The sequence below is a fragment of the Perissodus microlepis genome, chromosome 6 (assembly GCF_051167445.1).
Source record: "Perissodus microlepis isolate ML-2025 ecotype Zambia chromosome 6, ASM5116744v1, whole genome shotgun sequence".
Taxonomy (NCBI): Eukaryota; Metazoa; Chordata; class Actinopteri; order Cichliformes; family Cichlidae; genus Perissodus; species Perissodus microlepis.
Window position 1 is genome coordinate 4,706,991 of NC_140466.1, and position 20,609 is coordinate 4,727,599.

General features: G+C 42.4%; 2 protein-coding genes across 3 annotated transcripts; one reads left to right on the top strand and one right to left on the bottom strand.

The window, feature by feature from the left end:
* The first annotated feature begins 1,020 nt into the window (after positions 1-1,020).
* LOC146384872 (equilibrative nucleobase transporter 1-like) lies at positions 1,021-9,810 on the top strand. Of its 2 annotated transcripts, none has more exons than XM_084930295.1 (12): positions 1,021-1,252; positions 1,362-1,491; positions 3,210-3,256; positions 4,361-4,437; positions 4,549-4,641; positions 5,585-5,724; positions 7,583-7,722; positions 7,867-8,010; positions 8,097-8,204; positions 8,278-8,464; positions 8,658-8,769; positions 9,509-9,810. In XM_084930295.1, the coding sequence occupies exons 1-12, from the start codon at positions 1,072-1,074 to the stop codon at positions 9,644-9,646; spliced, it is 1,497 nt and encodes a 498-aa protein (XP_084786421.1). In that variant the 5' UTR covers positions 1,021-1,071; the 3' UTR covers positions 9,647-9,810. The 2 variants fall into 2 exon arrangements, with proteins under 2 accessions (XP_084786421.1, XP_084786422.1); XM_084930296.1 differs by having other exon boundaries at positions 7,583-7,692.
* Positions 9,811-11,363: 1,553 nt separating this feature from the next.
* On the bottom strand, positions 11,364-20,588 carry LOC146384873 (uncharacterized). The gene is made up of 7 exons (XM_084930297.1): positions 20,042-20,588; positions 16,619-16,950; positions 16,072-16,136; positions 15,832-15,989; positions 15,231-15,740; positions 13,318-14,804; positions 11,364-12,872 (listed from the first exon to the last, which is right to left on the bottom strand). The coding sequence occupies exons 1-7, from the start codon at positions 20,280-20,282 to the stop codon at positions 12,222-12,224; spliced, it is 3,444 nt and encodes a 1,147-aa protein (XP_084786423.1). The 5' UTR covers positions 20,283-20,588; the 3' UTR covers positions 11,364-12,221.
* Between the last annotated feature and the right edge of the window lie 21 nt (positions 20,589-20,609).

Below are 20,609 nucleotides of genomic sequence, written 5' to 3' on the forward strand. Positions count from 1 at the left end.
CATTTGGAGCGTTCTTGTCTGTGTAGTGCCATATGTCATTACGTAGATTATCGGGATTAATCTGGATTACAGCCACCACCCCTTGGTGATAACTGTTGCCCTGTCTGTAGTCTCTGCGCTTTGCAGAATGAGTTTAACTTGAGGAGAATATAAATGGACCATATACACCATGCAAATAAACTCACTGGGAAACATTAAGGTAAAAGTGTGTTCATCAAAGTGTTATTGTAGTCAGTTTTTTTAACAAAAGTATGGAACTGTTTTAAGGAAAAGTGGAGTTATTGCTAATCTGATTATTAATTAGTAAATATGTAAGAAAAATTGTGTATGTTTCTGTTCTGTGTCCTGTGTACTGTTTGTTTGTATATTGTCTTTTTGGCTGCTGTTACAACTAAATTTCCCCTTGTGGGACAATTAAAGGATTATTCTATTCTATTCTATTTTATTCTATTCTATTCTAATGAGTTAAGATGAAATTGATTGCGGCTTTTTTTGTGTGCAGCTACTATTTGTTTGTATGTAAAATCTTAACCTACGGGGTTCAAGTTAGTATAGATGCCACACTGTGGTTCCCTCTCATGTGGTGGTTCTGAACCTGCTGCGGCAGGTGGGGCATGGAGAACCAAGTAACAAATATGAAGTGAAACTAAGATGAATGTGTGGAAGGCTTTTAGGGAAAATAAAGCAAATGAGAGAGCCAGTGCTGCCGTGATTGTGTACATTGCAACATTTCACATTGCACAATGAATTTTGATGAACATTCATTATTTCTATGAGAAAATGTTAACTTTTTGTGTCAGCTTGTTACTGTTGCATAAAACAATCTACTCAAAACTCAAGTGAACTTTATTTTTTATCATCTTTGGCCTTCAGTTCATATACTGCCCATGCTCACACAGATGTTGCTCCCTCTTGCGTTCGTGATCACTTCTTGAACAGTTTTTGCTGTATTTGAGGCATGTAAAACTGAAAACGTATACCTGTTATTTTTTTTATTCCATGGTTTAGGAACAGAGATCTGTCTGGAAGTTCTATTTGACCTTTGTGTGAGCTGGAAAGACGAAGTGAAAAATGCAGGGAACTGTAGTTGGTTACAGCCTGCGCTACTGGCTGACCCTGATCACGGGGTTGCTGGAGTGTTTGTTATTTGCCGGCCTGGTGTTTGGCCATGCCTCCCTGGTGTTTGTGCTGAAGAAAGAGGAATACTTTGGTTGGCTGTGTGTCGACACTAACAGCACAACGGATAGTAAAGGTGAGCAACTCTGGAGTTTAGATTGGACAGGACACTCATCCAGGACACCACAGAAGCAGGTTTCAGATATATTTGTGTGTGTGTGTGTTTCTGTTTGTTTTTCTTCCAGACTGTAGTGGTCAGGATGAGCAGTTCTCGCTGGTTTTTACTGTGGCCTCCTTCCTCAACAACTTCCTGACTCTATTAAATGGCTACATATTTGATCACTGTGGCACACTGCTGACCAGACTGCTGGCAATGTAAGTCAGTGCTGAAATATGTCTGGGCTGCAGACCCAAACACACAATTGTTAACTATTTCTTGCTGTTTGCCCAAAATGTTGTTAATCAACAATACTTTATAAGTAAACTATGATACCTTTGTAGGTCAGACCTCCAGCAGAATAAAAAAAAACCTTGTCTGCCAATTAGTTTCATGCCAAATATCCTTGGGCAAGATACTAACCCCATGTTTGCCTACTGGTGGTGGTCAGAGGGCCCGGTGGCGCCTGTGTCCGGCAGCCTCGCCTCTGTCAGTGCGCCCCAGGGCAGCTGTGGCTACAATGTAGCTTGCTATCGCCAGTGTGTGAATGTGTGTGTGAATGGGTGAATGACTGAATGTAGTGTAAAGCGCTTTGGGGTCCTATGGACTAGAAAAGCGCTATACAAATGCAGGCCATTTACCATTTACCATTTCAGCAAAGAAACCAAAAAAATCTGAGATTAGTTAAGATTAGTACATGGTAAAACAAGGCACAGAGATTAGACTGAAACAGAACCCACCTCATTCGACCCCAAAATATATTTGACAGTTTCTAGTATCAGTACTAATACTTGGTAATGTTAATGGTTTAAATCTGGTTCAGAGTCCGGATCAATAGGTAACACTTTATTTATTTTCTTTTTTAGTAAATGAACTTTTTCTCTGCACAGGTTACAAAAAAAATGTCCAAAAAAACTCAGTTATGTTTATATACCACTAAATCACACAATCACATACTATACCTGCCCCAAGGCGCGTACTATGAAATCATCTACCTCACAATATTCAAATAATCCATCTCCCATGAGAAAACATTTGTTTTTCCAAACCTGTTATGTTAATCATTGCTGGAACACACTGCAGATTTGCTTTAGAGCTTTGGTGTAACACGTTATCACTTAAGTTTCTTATTTATTGCAGTGATCAGGAGAGTATGAGATTATATTGTGAGATTTGGGTTAGAGAATCTCAGTAATTAATTTTAATGAGATTATTGTGATATTTATAGAAAATTTGGTAAAATATGCAATTATTCAGTCAAATTCATCTTTTACTTCCTGTCAGATGATTTATACTCAAACATGTGGAGAGATGCAGAGAAAGTCTGTAACTTTGTAAAAAACATGCGCAACAAGAATTATTACACAATTTAGGAATTAATGCGTGTTGTTGAGTCACTACTTGATTTTTAAATAAAATAGGTAGTTAATTGTCAGTACCAGATTATATTGTTTTAATGTTAATGGAAATCGTGCCAGATTATTTCTTTAGTCAGTGTTCATTTGAAGAGCAATTTATTCAGATTACAAAATACAAGATTTAGTACAGACCAACAAGCCTTTTCAAGGTCAACTTTTGCTATATATACAAAAACTACTTACACAAAACTCAGTTGTTTTGTGTATTTATGCTGCTGTTTTTAACTATGCTGCCCCCTGATTGGTACTTGTTTTTCAGCATTAAGCTGCATCTAGACTTTTCTGTTAAGTTTTTCACTCTCTTCCACGTTTCATCGTCCTGTCGAGAGAGGCTACATGCATGAGCTTATGTGGTATCTGAGGGGAGAATGGACAGTTTGAGTGGATTCAGAAAACATTGCCAGCTCATGTCTGTTAATGCTCAATGCTCCCTCATAGGAACTCTGCTCCTCGTAGCTGATATCTGATGGTAAAAACAGAAACTTTTATGTGTCCTGATGATACTGTTCCCTCTCCAGAGCCCTTTTTAGTGGCGGTACATTGCTGGTGGCCCTCTCTAGCCCAGGTAGGTGCACAGGTTACGATTATTAGAAAACACATATTTATGAGTCTTTTTTTTTGTTTGTTTTTATTAGATTCACCTTTCACCTCTGTCTCATAATTTCCACCTTTTCCATAATCCCTTCCTTGTGGGAATTTCGTATTCTGGTCACACTGTGTTGGGTTTATTTGACTACCTGAAAGCTTATTCTGTGTGCTGAAGTGTAGAAATCGAACACCCTAGCTATTGTGACAACACCATTTTAGCTAATTAGCAGTTAGTAGTATAACTTGCATGTGCTAGCCAGTGTTGGCCTCACATTTCATATTCTTGTGGACAAACCTGTGAAAGAATCACCTTTGTTTTAAAAAAAAAGAGCAGCTGTGTTGGCTTTCTCATCTTAAGCACAAAGCAGGTTTCATCTCCTCAGCTACGGCTCGGTTCATACCAAACAATGACAGAAAATGGCGCGATATGGCAGCCTCGCCTCTGTCAGTCTGCCCCAGGGCAGCTGTGGTTACAACTGTAGCTTGCCTTCACCAGTGTATGAATGTGAAAGTGAAGCACAACTGCATAATTCAGGTCATTAACATATTGAACGCGTGTTCTTTATTTTCCAGTATAGCCATTGGCATTTGATTTCAGTCTCATTTATATCGTATCACAACAGCAGTTATCATAAGGCGCGATGTGAATACTCTACAATATTAGAGAGAAAGCTTAACAAATCAGGCTGTCGCCTGTTTACAGGCAAGAGTTCCCTTTTAACGGGAAAAGTCCTCCGGCAGAAACAGGCTCAGCCTCGATGTTTGTGGAATAGGGGGAAAAGAGAAGAGAGAGAGAATGAGGGCACAGAGAGACCACGAACAACAAAACGCCCCATCAGCCTGACCTATAGAAAGTTTAAAGGTTCAGGGTCACTGAATCCATCTCTGACTGTAACCCTTTACTGTTGCTGGGGAAAGCAAAAAGTTTGTTTTCAAACATGATTATTCAGCATTTTAACTGCTCGTCAGCACTTCTGCTGCTCTGCTGCTCTCTACACCGTGACTCTGGAGTTTTAACTCTAACTACCTTTAATATTGTGCAACATCACATTCCTAATGTTTGTATTTCTGTGTCTTGTAGAATTTTCAAATCTGCTTTACCCCGCCCTGTCTCTCCTTGCTGTGGGTGGAGTCCTACTGCTCATAACTAACATGCAGGTAACTACACCTGTAGAAAGTTTCTGTTCCTAAACAGAAATACATTTGAGCCACTTCTAAACTTTCAAACATATTTTGTCCTGATGATCCGTGTATCTGTGTGACGGAAAGGTGGGCAACCTGTTCCCTGCTCATCGCTCCACCATCATCACCTTCTACAACGGTGCCTTTGACTCCTCCTCTGCTGTGCTTCTCATCATTAAGGTGGGACTGATAATTGCTACACTCATATTTGTCACACACATTAGATGGATAAAACAACACTGTCCCCACACTAGTGCCACTACTACTTTACTGAAGTGCAGTTTTATTCTTATTTGGCAAAAAAAAAGGTGGAAACAAGCTGCATCCCATAGCTGTACTGGTGCACCAACAAACATAACTGTGAATTTGTGCTGAATACTAGATAAATAAAATATTAGAATTTACATCCCTTCATCCAGTCCTGAATGACCCACTTCTCCCTATCTCTAAGGGAGAGCCCAGGCTCCCTACTGAAGCAGCTCATCCTGTTTTGTCGGTCATTACCCTCAGCTTATGCCCAAGGTGCGGATGGGAACATAGAGCAGTCAGCATATTAAAAGTTTTTCCTTCACACCCAGCTCTCTTCACCATAAAAGACTAGCATGGTATCCAGTCACTGCAGACCTTTTACCAGTCTGTCTACCCTAAAGACAGACTGTTCAAAACCCTGAGATACTTGGTACAGCAATGTGCAATCCACCCATCTCCAACTATAGACCATGGCCTCAAACTTCCAGGTGCTAATTCTCACTCCTGCTTCAGCTGCCCCAGTAAGAGCTGGTGATCATCCAACAAACCAACAGAACCACATCCGCCTTAAACAGAAGAGATGGTATCTAGATAGCGCCGACTACTAGAATTGCATTTATCAAAATTTAAGCAAAGGCCTCTTGGATTGGCTGTAAGACACAGCACGCCATTTTATTGGTCAGAGCCACACACATATCAGAGGCCTAGCATAGCGACTTAAATTAGTGGAGGTGGGAAGATAGCCACCTGTGTCGGCATCCACCTGCCAAGCAATGTAGTCCTAACTTTAAACCCTATATATATATATATATATATATATATATATATATATATATAGCCACCTATATAAGTGACCTTTTTTTCCCCCCTGCAGATTCTGTACGAACAGGGAATTTCTCTCCGCTACTCTTTCATTTTCCTGACCATCTGCAGCAGCATTCACGTGGCGAGAACTTTCCTGCTGATGCCAAAAACCCACATCCCCTACACTCTGCCTGAAAACTACACCTACGGGTGAGAGCATGATAGGTTTTTGCCATTCAGGTCATAAAGACAGTGGGCGTCTTTGATACACACAAAATCTGTACTTAAACACACATTTCAAGCACAAATTCAGTATTATTAACATGTTTTTGTGTAATTTGTTCTTATTCTGTGAAAAAGTTTAGAACTACCTAAATAAGGAATCAAATACAAAATATTACTGACAAAGTTGAAGTCTTTTACCTTTTTAATTTAAAGTGGACGTAGCATTTGGATGGTGTAGTGATTGAATTCAGAAGTATATATTTTTCTAATTCTTGTTGTTGTTCGTGAAAATCAAAACCACCATTTTTAAAACCCAGAACGAGGGAAATGGCTACAAAAACAACGGTAGGTATATCATCACCAACCTCCACCTTTGTTGTAGTGTTCGTGTCGCATACGTCATAATTACGTCATGGGATGCTCGCCTACGTTGCTGTGAAGATGACCATACACATTAGATGGTATTAGATAGTAATGGAAAACCAGTCTGTAATATATGTTTGCACTGATTGCCGATCACGCTTCAACTGGGAAGGAGAGCCTTCAGTTTTCAGGCCCCTCTTCTGTGGAACCAGCTTTCAGTTTGGATTCGGGAGACAGAAACTATCTCTACTTTTAAGATTAGGCTTAAAACTTTCCTTTTTGCTAAAGCATATAGTTAGGGCTGGACCAGGTGACCCTGGATCCTCCCTTAGTTATGCTGCAATAGACGTAGGCTGCCGGGGATTCCCATGATGCACTGAGTTTTTCCTTTCCAGTCACCTTTCTCACTCACTATGTATTAATAGACCTCTCTGCATTGAATCATATCTGTCATTAATCTCTGTCTCTCTTCCACAACATGTCTTTATCCTGTCTTCCTTCTCTCACCCCAACCGGTCGCAGCAGATGGCCCCGCCCCTCCCTGAGCCTGGTTCTGCCGCAGGTTTCTTCCTGTTAAAAGGGAGTTTTTCCTTCCCACTGTCGCCAAAGTGCTTGCTCATAGGGGGTAATATGATTATTGGGTTTTTCTCTGTATCTACTGTACAATATAAAGCACCTTGAGGCGACTTTTGTTGTGATTTGGCGCTATATAAATAAATTTGAATTGAATTGAATTGAACTGTGTCATCCTCGGTAAGAAGGAATGGTACTCCACAGTGATGTAGTTCAAACAAATTTAATGAAGGAGATGGCAGATGGTATAAACCAGATGAACAGCATTTGTGGGAATGTGATTGAATTACAATATATTTAAATGTAAAGGGGGTGTGAGTGTGTGTGTGGTCAGGTGGTAAGCACGCACATAGTATTAACTCACACAAGTAAATACGTTACTCCTCCAACACACCTCTCAGCTGTGCAGAACCGCACTGAACACGTTCCCAACTGGAAGTACAATGCTGAGGTGCATCATGGGTAACGTAGTCTAAAGAAGGTGCCGTAAACAAGCGGACTTTTAACACAGTCCATCCAAGTGGAGCTGTGGCGACTCAATCCAAATAGGTACCAATGGAAAAGGTGCTTTATTGTACCTACAAGTTTCACTAGTACAAAAACCAAGCAAAAAGTTTTCCATGCTGGATGTCATTATTTAAACCCAAATTTCTTGGTTAGTGAGTGAGTGAGCAGTGAGGTCCTGGTCTTCAGGGAACAGATCAGGTGGTATATGTTCTCCACTTGCTTTCCGCTTTCCCTGTCACAACACTTTCTTTGTTTTCCTCATCTTTCACCACAGATGACGAGTATAAACCTTTTGATTTTTAATAATTCTGAGTCGCTAACAAAAGAACAAAAGTGACCAGTGCAACGTTGATTTTGAATGTGCACTCATTTGTTAATCACACTTTTTTCTGACGTTCAGGATAAACTGTGGAAAGGGAAACACTGACACTGTGGAGGAGACTGAGATAAAGGAACGTCCGCCGACACAGGAGTCCCCTGAGACGGAGAACACGTCGCTGGCACCCGAGGGTAGGACAGAGGCTCAAAACACAGAAAAAGGTTCTTATAGCCACTTTACCATCCAAAACTGTTTGTGTCAAGTGTTTCTACTGTTTGGCCAACAAAGAAACCACTGCAGGCAAATGCAAATACATATACATGTAACAAAGTAGCATGTATTTACACCCAGTTTTGTGTGTTCAGTGCAGTCGTTCGGCAGCTGTGTCAAGTCCAGGTTCTTCATATTTCACCTGGTGTGGTTATCCATCATGCAGCTGAGACACTACTTCTTCATTGGCACGCTCAACTCCATGCTGAACCGGCTGGCTGATGGTGACTCCAACCTGGGTAAGTCATTGTCCTCATTATCATCTTTGATCCAGATATTCTCTGACTTCATTCTCTTGTTTTCTCATCCATCCCTAAATCATCAGTGAGCCAGTACACCAATGCGTTCGCAATAACTCAGCTGTGTGGCATCCTGTGTGCCCCCTGGAACGGACTCATCATGGACAGACACAAGAAGAAGCCTCTGGCTCCGGGTAAATCAGTGAATGCTGTTAGAATGACTTGTTTTCATGTGGAAACTCCTTCTGAATCTCTCTTGTACTGTAGGAGAGACGGAGCAAGAGGCGGACCTGCGCTCCTCCTACCTGTCCCTGCTCCTGACTGCCCTGCAGTGCCTCCTCTTTTCTGTGTGCGCCTCCATTGCTTTTCTCCCGCTGCAGTACTTCACCTTCATCCTGGAGGTCCTCAATCGCTCCTTCCTTTATGGGGGGAATGCAGCCTTCCTTAGCATCGCGTGAGTTTATATCAAACGCACATTTAAAACTTCACTAGTTTCGCTTTTTTGAGTTTCCCCTGTCCTCTAAACTTCTCAGTTTCAATTAAAATACAATTTCAGGAGGCAAAATAATTTCAGATTGAGGTAACAGAGAATTTATTCATCAGTTAGACACAGACACGTTATAACCCTTTGGTTTTTGCTCTTTCAGTTTTCCAGCCTGTCACTTTGGGAAGCTGTATGGCCTGGTGATGGCTGTGTCCGCTGGAGTCTCTGTGCTGCAGTACCCCCTCGTCTCCGTGGTCAGAGAATATCCCTTTTATGTAGGTTTTTACCCCTCATCCGTAAAAACCTGATGAGGTATTACTGCCACCCTGCTAGGCGGGCAGACAGGACACGTGAATGCAATAGCTCAAAACCAGAGCAATGTAGGAGCTTCAAATTGATGTCATACGTGTATCTAATAAAAATCTCGGACAGGCGCCAATCTCAGTGACCTCAAGGTTAAGGTCAGACATAGATTTTCTTTTTAAAATTTGGACACACCTCATTTAATGGGTTTACTGTATTTTCATGACTATTTACATTGTAGATTTTTACAGAAGGCATCAAAATATGGAATTATTTAGTAAATCAAAAAAGTATGAAATAAATCAAAACATGTTTTGTATTTTAGAGTAGTCACCCTTTGCTTTACTGACAACGCTGCAAACCCTTGGCCTCATGATGCAGTTCCATTACATCAATCCTTAGATTTGCTCATAGAATGATTTTCATATGTGTGAATATATCGTTATGAAGTTACGAGGACTCAAAAGTGCTGAAAAATTAGTAACATTAATAAGTTCCAAATTCCCCCACCTCGATGAAGTCCTGTAAATATTTACAACAAAAAGTTGATATTTTGCTTCATTAAATGTCACTATACTTGAGTGTCTCTGATTGATTTAACATTGAACAACCCAGCAGTGGCTTAATATCAACACAGGTCAATATTTAATACACTTTTCTTGCATTAGCTGTGCTCATGTGAATGCAAACTTTTGTCTGGATCTGTTCCAGGTGGACATCAGTCTTATTTTTCTCACTCTGCTGGCATTCATCCATCCTACAAACGTCTTCATCCACTGCAGAAAACAAGGCCGCCTCAGGAAGGACCATCCTGAGAATCGAGCCAGACACTCGTCTCACCGTCTGTAGAGAGACGGCGAGACGAGTGTTTCAGCCTGTAGAAGGTTCAGGTTCTCTTTGTTCCTGCTCACTGATTTAAACTAGAAGCACAAGCATTTGCTTTAATGTTTTGTTGATCCTTATTAATTCACGTTTGTGAACTGTTTTTTGTAATAATCCAATAAAATTTTGTGTTAAACACTTTATGGTTCAGAAGAAATATTATTTGTTTGAGGCATTTAACACCTTGAAAGACTTTAATAACATTCAAAATAGATCAAGATATATGTATATGTATGTGTATATATATATATATATATATATATATATATACACATACATATATATATATATATATATATATATACACATATGTGTGTATATGTATATATATACACACATATGTGTGTATATATATATATATATATATATGTGTATGTATATATATACACATACACATATATGTGTGTGTATATATATATATATATATATATATATATATATATATATACATACACATACACACACACACACACACACACACACACACACACATATATATATAGATATAGATATATAAAACCACAAATTGATTTAATGGAAACCAACGTTTCCATTAATCACAGGTCAATTTCTGTAATATTGATCTGGTCAAGTACCAGAGGATGGTGTTGATCAAGTTCAGCTGCTTTGGTGTTCATGACATTAACAACAGGTGCACTGCCGGGCCAACAATGACACAACGGCCAAAACAGGGATGGAAACTAAAAAATTTCCCTCCACATCTTTTCTGACTGTTTGCACTAATTTTGCATTTGGCAAAGGTTAGTGTCATTATTTGTAGCATGAGGTGACACCTAGACTCTACAGAGGTTGCACAGGTAGTCCAGTCACTCCAGGATGACACATCGATATGTGCCAGTGCCTGAAGCTTTGATGAGTCCCTCAAGAGCATGTAAGAGAAGACGTGCCAGATATGGAAGGGTCTGGGAAGCAGTGGAAAATGTTATGCTACATTGTTTAGCATGACCGATTTGGTGGTGACTAGTGGTCTGGGGAAGCATATATGGACACAAAGGCATCTACAGACTAGGCAACAGCAACCTGACTGACTCTACGTATTGTTGTGAAATCCTTGGATCCACAGTGAGATCCTATGCTGGTGCAGTGGGTCCCGAGTTCCTCCTGCACCTAGTCTGTCCAGGTTCTCAGTGATCTCCAAAGACACCATCAGTCATCTCACTATGAGCATGCCTCGCATTGTCAGGCATACATACAACCATGTTTGGGGCCATACAAACTACTGACTGCCATTTTCAGTTGCTGCAATTAAATTTCAGCAAAACACACTACCTGCCACATCATCCTTTCACATAGATTCGCTGGCTGTTTTTAAATTCAGGCCTCAAAGGTTGATAATTTTGCTTTCCACAAATTTCCTAATACATTACCCAGTCAGCCCTATATGTTTTTCCCACATAGAGATCTGGCATATATTTAAAGTTTTCCTTTCATTTCTTGGACCACTATTTCTGTAACTTTTAATGGATCAAACACAAAAATGAAAGACCTACGAACAAGCAGAAACTAAAGTGGGTAACAGAATCTTTAGCTTCCTCAAAAATTGCTTCATTGTTCAAAAAGGTATGGACCTAACTGCATAAGAAACCCCAGTATGCAATACAGAGCTTGTTTTTACTATACATTTATACAACTTATGGTGAAAGTAATGAACTGCGCAAACAGCAACATTTTACATATATATTTATTGAACAGTTAGGGCTACAACAGTTACTCAGCATTGATGTGAATATGCAAAGACTGAAGAACGCAGCAGTCTGAAGTAAACATGGTACTAATGCTGAGCCCATAGCAGGCCTACAGTCAGTATGAGTATAGTGATATCTACTGTTAGGGTTAATGTGCTTCTAATCTACTGTGGAACAGTACTATATAAATGAGGTAAGGCACTGGATGCTACAAGCTAAATTATAGAAACTATAAAGTTGAAAGTAAATCAGTAGTAAAACAGTCCAAAAATCTTTTATCTCCAGGTAAATAAAAGTGAAAATCATCAAAAATCGCACTCTTTGGACTTCAGGTTTAAAAGTAGTTGAGAGAGTTCAGAATGAATGTGGGGCCCCTTCTAGATTTTTTTTGTGTGTGTTGTAGGAAAACACATTGATGGAAAATATTGAGGATTAACACGTGAGCAGACTGTGCTGAAATGCAGCAATTTCTTCGTAACATGAAACAGGATGGCTCTTTGGGTAAAAATGTGCTGGAAAAATTAAAGCATGTAAACCTGCTTCAGCAGAATCATATAATAAAATGATAATGCTAAAAATGAGCCTAATGGGAGCCTCCTTAAATCTGCTGCATGCATAGTGTTGTGTATAGCTTTCAGTACAGGAAGTGTTGGACGGCAGAGACGGATGTTTCAGCCTCGCAAACGACACACCTGAAAATAAAAACTCTTTCTAATGAGCGTGCCGTTGAGTGTGCACCAACCTGTTGATCATGTGTTTTTAATTGTTGTGCTAGGGCTTTGGTTTCTGTTTGTGAAGTTGTAATGGCACAGCTGGGGATGTTTAACTTTGCACCTTTATGGCATCTTGTCATCACTCCGAGCTGCCGTTTGCCCACTCTCAGTTGTGAGCAAGTGGTTGTGATGCAGAAAGAGGATTGCATCCAAACTTTCTGGAGGAATATTTGATCTCTTTCTGTACGTGGCTCCTCCTCCTTCCTCCACAAAATTCTGCGCGGCGTTTCCCACCACCGCGGGGGCAGCCAGGTAGGCCCGTGCCACTGTGGCCAGCAGTGGGAACTGCACCGCCTTCGTCCTCCACCACTGCAGGGGCTCCACGCCCAACGAGGCCCCTTTGTCAGCTCTGAAGACGGACATCTCCATATCGATAGACTCCTCCACAGAGCTCTGTCTGCTCCTGGGGGCGGAGCAGAACAGGTCTCCCAGCAGGAACTCCATACCTGACAGCCCACCCTGAGAGCCCGGGTCTCCTGGCTCGCTGTCCTCCACGTCGCTCTCTTCGTCTTCATCGAAAAGCTCTCTGAAGTTGATGGGGCGGGACTCTTTGAGGCGTTTACTCCTGCGCAAGAAGTCGCTCTCTGACTCTGGTGACCCGGGGGAGGGGCTTCTCTTCCTCTCGCTGTTCTTCTTACCTCGACTCCGCTTCTTGTCCTCCTTTGCAATCCTCACGGCCTCTTTCTTCAGCCAATCAAAAGTCTCCGTCCGCTCCTAGAAAACACCAGAAACCACAAATAAAAAAAAAACAAGAATGTAAACCTCTCTGTCGTATCAGAAACTTAACATCATAATGTTTTAACTGAAAATGTGTTGTGTTAGAGATAAACCGTGACTCCACCCTGAAACCCTCTAGCTATCCAACTCCAAATCCAAAGAAGTGAAAGACCTTTGTGTGGACAGATTTGTTTGCTTCCACTTTTTTTATTTTATCTTTAACTTTTTGGTAAATTCTGTTTATTAAAGTCAATTTAATAATAAAAGGAAAACATGTTAGACATAAAAACAAATTGGAAGTTGGCGGTCGATACACTGCTATACAGCGTGCCTGCTAAATGTCTCATTGAATATCAAAATTAGCCATCTTGATTTGATTTGTAGAGAGTGCTATAGCTGTTTTAAGGCACTCTTTTCCCTGCGTGCCAGCTTTCCGACTCACCTTCTCCTCCATGAAGCCCAGTCCGTGGAACTGGGGGTCGAGGGAGCACGCCACGCTCAGGACTCTGTTCACAGCAGGGCTGTCATAACAGTGCGCCAGGCTCCGCCTCATCATCCTCTTTACCTCCTTCAAGATGGACGACGAATCGCACGGCCGGGACACGAGGTGCCGTGAGAGCAAGCCGGTGAGAATGGGTTTGACGAGGGATAGTCGGGGGAACGCCTCCTTGGCGAGAGTCCGGCACGCCACGTCCAGAGGTTTGAGGACCGAGCAGAGCTCCTCCAGAACCTTCCATTCAGAGCGCAAAGACGTTACACCTGTAGAGGATGTGTTGGAGGTGGAATTGGCGTGGGAGCTGCCACTTGAACTGGACTCTGAAGCACAATCTTCTTTGGACAAACCCTCGCCTTTTATTTCTTTAATTACACAGCAAAAGAGGCTTTTGTGTCTGATGAGCATGCTCAGTAAAGTGTAAAGGTTATTCCAGGTTGGCTGGCTGTGTGCCCACGACGCAAGTCTGGCACGCTCCTGTTTCGTCAGACTTTTGAGGAGGTTCTGGGTGTGAGGCTGGTATGAGCATTTATTCTGAGCAACTGGTAAGAGCAGGGTGGAGAGAAAACCCTGGAACTGGCTGAGAGTTTTGGAGATGACGGGATGTGACATCACTTCCTCCACACAGTCTTGCACGGCTCTGAAAAAACAAGGAATAGACGGAAGTCCTTCACTACTGTCAGCGTGCTCCGGCTCCCCGGGCGACACAGAGTCTTCCCTCTCTAGGAACGTTGTTGAGTTCGGGTGGGAGGTGCTTCCTGCAACCTCTGCCCCCTTCTTGCTCTTTACTGGCTGTGTCCTCATCTTGTTCCTTATCTCACCTCCCAGCAACATCAGATTAGGCTGGGAGATTCCCCACTCCTGCGCCATCACCTTCACCTGGGCCTCCACCGTTTGGACGGCGTGCTCTTCCCCCCCACTCTCTGTCAGCCGCTGGGTCGCCAAAGCAATGTTCTGAAAGCTAAAGCTACTGTCTACGTAGTGCGCCCAGAGCGTGAGGTACCTCTCAGTGTTTCCCTGCCAGTTGTGGAGCCAAACCTCTACGCTCAATGTCACAAAGTAAGGAACTTCCTTCTGACTGCTGGAAGCTCGCCCACGTCTCCTGTGCTCGAACTCAATGGGAGCAGTGTAGTCCTTAACCTCCTCGCTCTCTCCGCTCTCACTTTTCCTCCTGAGCAGCCGAGCCAGGCTCGCCTTGCCTCGGGCGTGGTGGTCCGTCAGCAGACTCTCGAGCTGACAGGACAACGGCAGCTCCTTGTAATTAGGCAGCAGTGTGAGAATCAGCTTTCTGAAGCCTTCGCCTTCCACAAGAGATGGCGGCTGGAGGTCCACGATAAGAAAGTTGGCGATAGCATCGGTCACTTGAGTGGACAGAACCAAGGGGAGAGTGCTGATGAGACCGCTGGTAAGTGTGAGTGGCTGAGAGCGTTGTTGACCTGTTTTTGTGAAAAAGCAGCTTTTAAATAGGAAATTAAAATAGAATTAAATTCCTTTCTGTTCTATAACAAACAAGAGTTAAGTAACTGAAACTGCATATTTGATATAAGCAACAGTTTTCTAACTCACAGACTTTGCACAATAACAAAATACGTTGATGAAAATCATCTTTTCTATGAATCCCACTGATTTAGGTGGGATCAAGTCAAAGTGTGGTCAAAATACAATCCCTACAAAATAGATAAGGACATGATTTAATACACCCATTCATCTGTCCAAGATGATGAATCCCCATAACTAAATGCTTTAATAACTTTGGGACGTTTATTAATGAAATTTCCCCCAGAGATTCTGCATCACTTACTCTTTCTTTTAACCTAATAACTTCTGACACTGTGCATTGCAAACAGGAAGTAGAGAGTTACCCAGTGTGAGACTCCGGTCCTTGTTACTGTCTTTCAGCTTGAAGTGGTGTTTGTTGGTCAGGTGGTTTTGGAGATCTGGCACTCCTCCCGCACAGCTCACGTGCTCCATGCACAGCTTGCACACAGCGGTGTTTCGGTCCAGAGGCCGACCGGTGGGGTCGGGCTCGAGTCCAAAGAAGTACCACGGGCTGTTCTGGATGGTGTTGGGGTTGCTCAGCAGTTTCTCAGTTCCAGGCAGAAAATCATACTTTTCTATCGTGTGAGGAGACGGGAAGGAGATGACAGAGGTGGAGACGAAGGAGGAGCCAGTGATCATGCTGCCTGGGTCGCTGACGGCATCTGAGCTCGACATCGTCGTCACGTCGCTTATGACAGGCATGGGGCTCTGTGATTGGCTGTGATCTGACCAAAAGGAAGTGCTGCTCGGCTCCGGGAGGGTGACCAACTGAATGTCCTGCAGGAGGCGCAGAGCCGTCTCCTTGTCTCCAACTTCACATTTCACGTTGTCACCTGTACATCACCAACAAAGACAAATGTATCAGGCACTTTTACAGAGCTACCTTTCAGTCTGTACTGCATTAAAAACTGGGACAGAGCTCACCCATCCCCAGGCCCAGAAGGGTGGCATAATCCTTGCCGATCCAGACCCGGAGCTCTGCTCCCTCTGAGATGGGCTGGGAAACCCTGTAGTAGATACGACGGTAAAACTGGAAAACGTCCAGGTTGTGCTCTTCCTCACTGCTGGTATATCTGACATACCTGAAACACACAACAAATGCGTGAAGTCTGCAACTACATCAGAAGATAAAAATAAGCAAAAGGAACCATAAAAACTGCCCACCTCATCCAGTTAGATTTGTTTTCATCAGAAGCGTCCACGTAGATAAAAGCAGCATCGTCTCTGATCTAACAACACAAAAAGCCCATCTTTGTGTTCACATATGGCCAATAGGAAACAACCCAAAGATTAAACTTTTAAAGCACAAAAAAGGATTTTTTACACACAGCTTTTGTCATTGTTGTTGGGTTTCTTCCCAGTCATTCTGCTACAAGAACAACTTCTATCAAAATAAAATTATATCTTGTAATTCTTTATTTAAAAACAACAAAATATTTGTTTTATTTAAAGCAAAATACTTTGCTTTCCCTTTCAGTTTTCAGACTGCAACAGACTGATATGGGGTCCAATTCGCTGATCAATTTCCCATTTTACTCCCCGTTATGTAATTTACAGAAACCATTGTTGATTAAGAGCTGAGGCTATGCTGGAATCTGTCCATACGGCCTCTCAAATCAACACGGCTTATAATTTATAACAAAAACCCTAAACATCCAAAAACTGTCTACACGATGCTGTATGAACAAAAGTGATCGTTCATTTTACTCACAGCCCAGGCATATTTGAGGTTGGCCGGCATCTGTCCCTTGCACACTTCTCCTACAAAGGGTCCAAACATGACACCCTGCTGAAGGTGGCACTTGGCGTACACCTTCATCTCCCCATTCTGCTCCTCGCCCAAAGATCCAGAAGCAGATAGTCCAGACCCGAGGTCCCCACAGAGGCACAGGCAGGAAGGCAGAGACAGCGCCGCCCGGGAGGGGCCGCTGTGGAGCCACGGGTCTCCGGGCGGCAACACCGCATCTGGGACATAGTTCTGGTTGGAAGTAGGCTGGAGCGAGGGAACATCCTCAAAGAACTCTTCATTGTTGAGATCCAAACCTGGAAAAAGAATATAATAGAGAAATAATGAAATAACAGAGATATTACTGAAAATTCAGGGCCGGGATTCATCTTCACGGAGCATAGTTCCACTTTCTTGGGTCGTTTTAAGCAACAGAATTCAGAAAGCTGCTGTATTCAGATGAGGGGAATAATACAATACAGACAAACTATAATGTCTGTATTACAGGCAGCCACCAGCGCAAGCCCGCGGTCTCCTAGCAGATGCACATATGATATGTTTATTGTACAAATTTGAAAAGAAAAGGGGATTTTCAGAAACGTTGACCTCTGACCTTCAAGTCAAAGTCGCTGGGATTTGAACTTGATATTTAATAGATGCACCCATGGTATCAATTTGAAAGTTTTACATTGCCTCATTCTCGAGTTATCGTATTGACAAACTTGCGTCCGAACCACCCACCGGGGTGACAGCAACGCTCCCAGCCACCAGGAAGAACACCAGTCACCATTAAATCTGTGTTCAGTACGTGAAGTGAGATCTTACCAATAATTTTGCAGATCAGGTCTACAAGTGCCTGATGGCTTTTATTTAATCTTTCCCCCTCCATTTAATCACTTTTCATTTTGTTCTCTTTATTTGGATTTGATGATCTTCAGTCAGATCACACTGAGTGTTTTTTTGTCTTGTCTTTCCCCACCAGCCCATCCTGAAGCCTGCAGAGTGAAATAAGCCTGTAAAGGCACTAAAAAAGAAATGCTGTCACTGGTGGCTCTTGTAGCATCAGGGTCGATCATAACAGAAGCTTTAAGTTTAACTTTCGAGGTGGTGTCTACTCAAACTATCATCACTGAAATAATGAAGCCACTGCACCGCTGCTGCAAAGACAGTGTGCTCACATGGACTTCTGACAGCAGTACCCACTTGTCAGGCCCTGCTGGGCTGTCTGAATCGCTCTGTGGTAATATCACGCTCTGCTGCTTACGGCTGCAGAGGAATGGGGTCAGGTGACTTAATAAAATTGTATTTGAGTGATTCCCCAAACCTCGGCGTATCTGTGCACGCTGTGAGCCCGGGGCCACGCAGATGGTGGACAGTGTGACTGCAGTGATTGATTCTGGCTCGCATGATTGATGTTCACACGTGTAGGCCAACACTGAGCCCATATAATTAAGTCCTGCAGGGAGAGTCTAGCCATAACCTCTGAGCTGATTAACTCTGAGACGGGATGCTCAGAGTTTCCAGTTGCACAACAGCTGATCGCAGTTCAATACGCTCTGTGCGTGCTCACCCTGAGTTATGAAAGAAAGCCATCATCAGTTGGTAAAGCAACAAGAAAATGAAGAACAGAGCCTCCATTTTAATCTGACAGAGCAAGGATTACGAACAGGACCAGGACAGTTATCTTCAAAAACATGAGAGGCGAAGAGACTCCTTTTAGTCAGTGTTATCCAATAAGTTGTCTTTTACCTAGATCATTTTTTTTAAAATAGATAAAACTGACAGGGGCAAGATGCAGGTAAAGCTGAAGATAACATGTGGATCAAACCGATCTGACAGAGTTTAGTCATGCACCTCCAAAGCACTCTGCAACAGTCTTAAGTCAACAGTTTTTATATTGTGCTTCAAAGGAGGCAGATTGTGTAGTGAGTTACACATTCATCTATCAAGCAAGAGATCCCTGGTTTGAGCACAGGTGGAGACACAAATCCCTTTGGGGTTGCATCTGGCATCAAAATCTGCAAACTCGAATACCCAGAGCTACATGCTGTGTGTGGTATCGCAAGAAATTAGTGGTTATATAAATATATGAGTATGCATAATAGTTATTATTCATAGATACCTACATCCTAAGTTCCTGTTATTCATCTGAAAGAAACCGAATGAGTGTGTTGTTACAATGGTAATGCCAGGAGAGGCAGTATTGGTTCTGTGTTACATTAATGTTGTAAGGAAGTGGAAGAAGAGTAGAAAATGGATACTGATGTTCTGTACATGCCCTGAAAGAAAGGTTCAGTAAACCAGTGCAACGATACTTCATTGTAAGTCTCAGTTATTGTATTTTTATTTTTTGAAGATGCAACACTGTGTCAGTAAGAGGGCAGCTGAAAGGAGCGTTTGGCCTAAAAGAAAAAGGTCTGATGAAGTGATGAAACAAAGTTATAAAATGTTTGGATCAAATGTTTTCCAATATGTACAGAGGAGGTAAACAAGTGTATACGGGCATCTGTAAAACACAGTGGAGGCTCTATCATGGCTTGGGGCTGCATTTCACCCAGTGATGTCATAAAAGTACCATTGGATTTTGATCCATCATGCAATACCATCTAAAAAGCATCTGAAATGCTGAAAAATAAAGCTGCTGTCAGTGATTCCCAAACAAAGTGCTGTAAAAGTATATCTGGATAGAAAAGAACATAGTGGAACACCTCACCAGAGCCTGAACCTTAACATTACTGAAACAGTGAGAGAGGTGTCTATTTTTATTAGTATTTTTTCCTCATATGGGAGGGTTTTTTTGTTTTTAGAGGGGGCGGCTTAACACCTTTTAGAAAAATTGCTTGTGGGCAGTGGGAGTTACACGGAACACAAACCCAGTCTTACTCAATGTGCATGAAACGGTGGTTATGGATACAAGCGGTTTATACCATGGCATCAACTGCGCATGTGTGACTGGATAGCTATTCGTCATTTATTGCAGGACTTCCTGATGTAAAAACACACCGCTGTGCATAGAGTATGGTACAGCTTATTCGGCGCGTACGGTATAAAAAATGCACATTATCTGAGCCAAGTATCATCCGGGTGATGATCGATATGTTGTTTAGAAAAGCTACCAGATTGTGAGTGTGCACAGGCGCAGTACTAAACACACTCGGTCTGCAAGTTAACTGTAAAAAAGCTGCACAGTAAAGCAGCGTCGGGGCTCAGGGACTATTTTTTTTGTCACAGCACTAAAATGCAACTTTCAAGCAACCCCAGGTGAGCCATGTGAGCAGCCATGTCTGATCGGCTTTGCTGGGCTGGAGGCATGCAGGGTTCAGACATGTGAGAAAATAAGTTAATGCATACTTTAAAATTCCACAAGTTTTCAATGAAGAAATTATTTTAGGTTAAAAAAAAAATCACCTTGAGTGTCAAGTAAAGCTCCCGAGGTCGCGGAGGAAGTGGTCTCAAAGAAATCAGCACGATGTCGCCTTTTCAGGTGGCTTCTTAAATTAGTAGTGTTTCCACCTTTTGCCAGCACTATTTTTCGGCACAGGCGACAAACGGCCTCACCGGTGTTTAAAGGTCGCCCCTTTTCATCCGCCTTTAAGCCAAAATACAGCCACACGATGGACTTGCTTCTGGGTTTACTGATAAGATCCATGTTTCTGTAGCTCTGCAGCCTGCAGCCCCGCTACCAGATCTGCGATGCATAGACAGGAAAACTACACCACCTGATTACATGCAACGCTCTTGTACCGCACAGATTCAGGTCAATGACGGCGAAAACCTTCTTTCTAAAAGTAAAAGCAGCAGATACCAATCAATATCTTAAAAGTTCCTGACTGCAGGCATGTGTACGACACGTTTTTTTGTTTTTAATAAATCACTTCCCTTCAAAGATGTGAAAAAAATCTCACAGCTCTCAGTTTGGTTTTAAAATGAGAAACCGGTCAAAGAGCGTCCACAGCTTTTGTTTAAACACACACAG

Bases quoted from the DNA above. Each gene is read 5' to 3' on its own strand.
- LOC146384872 (XM_084930295.1), top strand. From the start codon at position 1,072: ATGCAGGGAACTGTAGTTGGTTACAGCCTGCGCTACTGGCTGACCCTG. The intron at 4,438-4,548 runs GTAACTACACCT...TGTGACGGAAAG, and splicing joins TGCTCATAACTAACATGCAG to GTGGGCAACCTGTTCCCTGC. The intron at 4,642-5,584 runs GTGGGACTGATA...TCCCCCCTGCAG, and splicing joins CTGTGCTTCTCATCATTAAG to ATTCTGTACGAACAGGGAAT.
- LOC146384873 (XM_084930297.1), bottom strand. From the start codon at position 20,282: ATGGATCTTATCAGTAAACCCAGAAGCAAGTCCATCGTGTGGCTGTAT. The intron at 16,137-16,618 runs GTGAGTAAAATG...TTGTGTTGTTAG, and splicing joins ACCTCAAATATGCCTGGGCT to ATCAGAGACGATGCTGCTTT. The intron at 12,873-13,317 runs GTGAGTCGGAAA...GGTGTTTTCTAG, and splicing joins TGGGCTTCATGGAGGAGAAG to GAGCGGACGGAGACTTTTGA.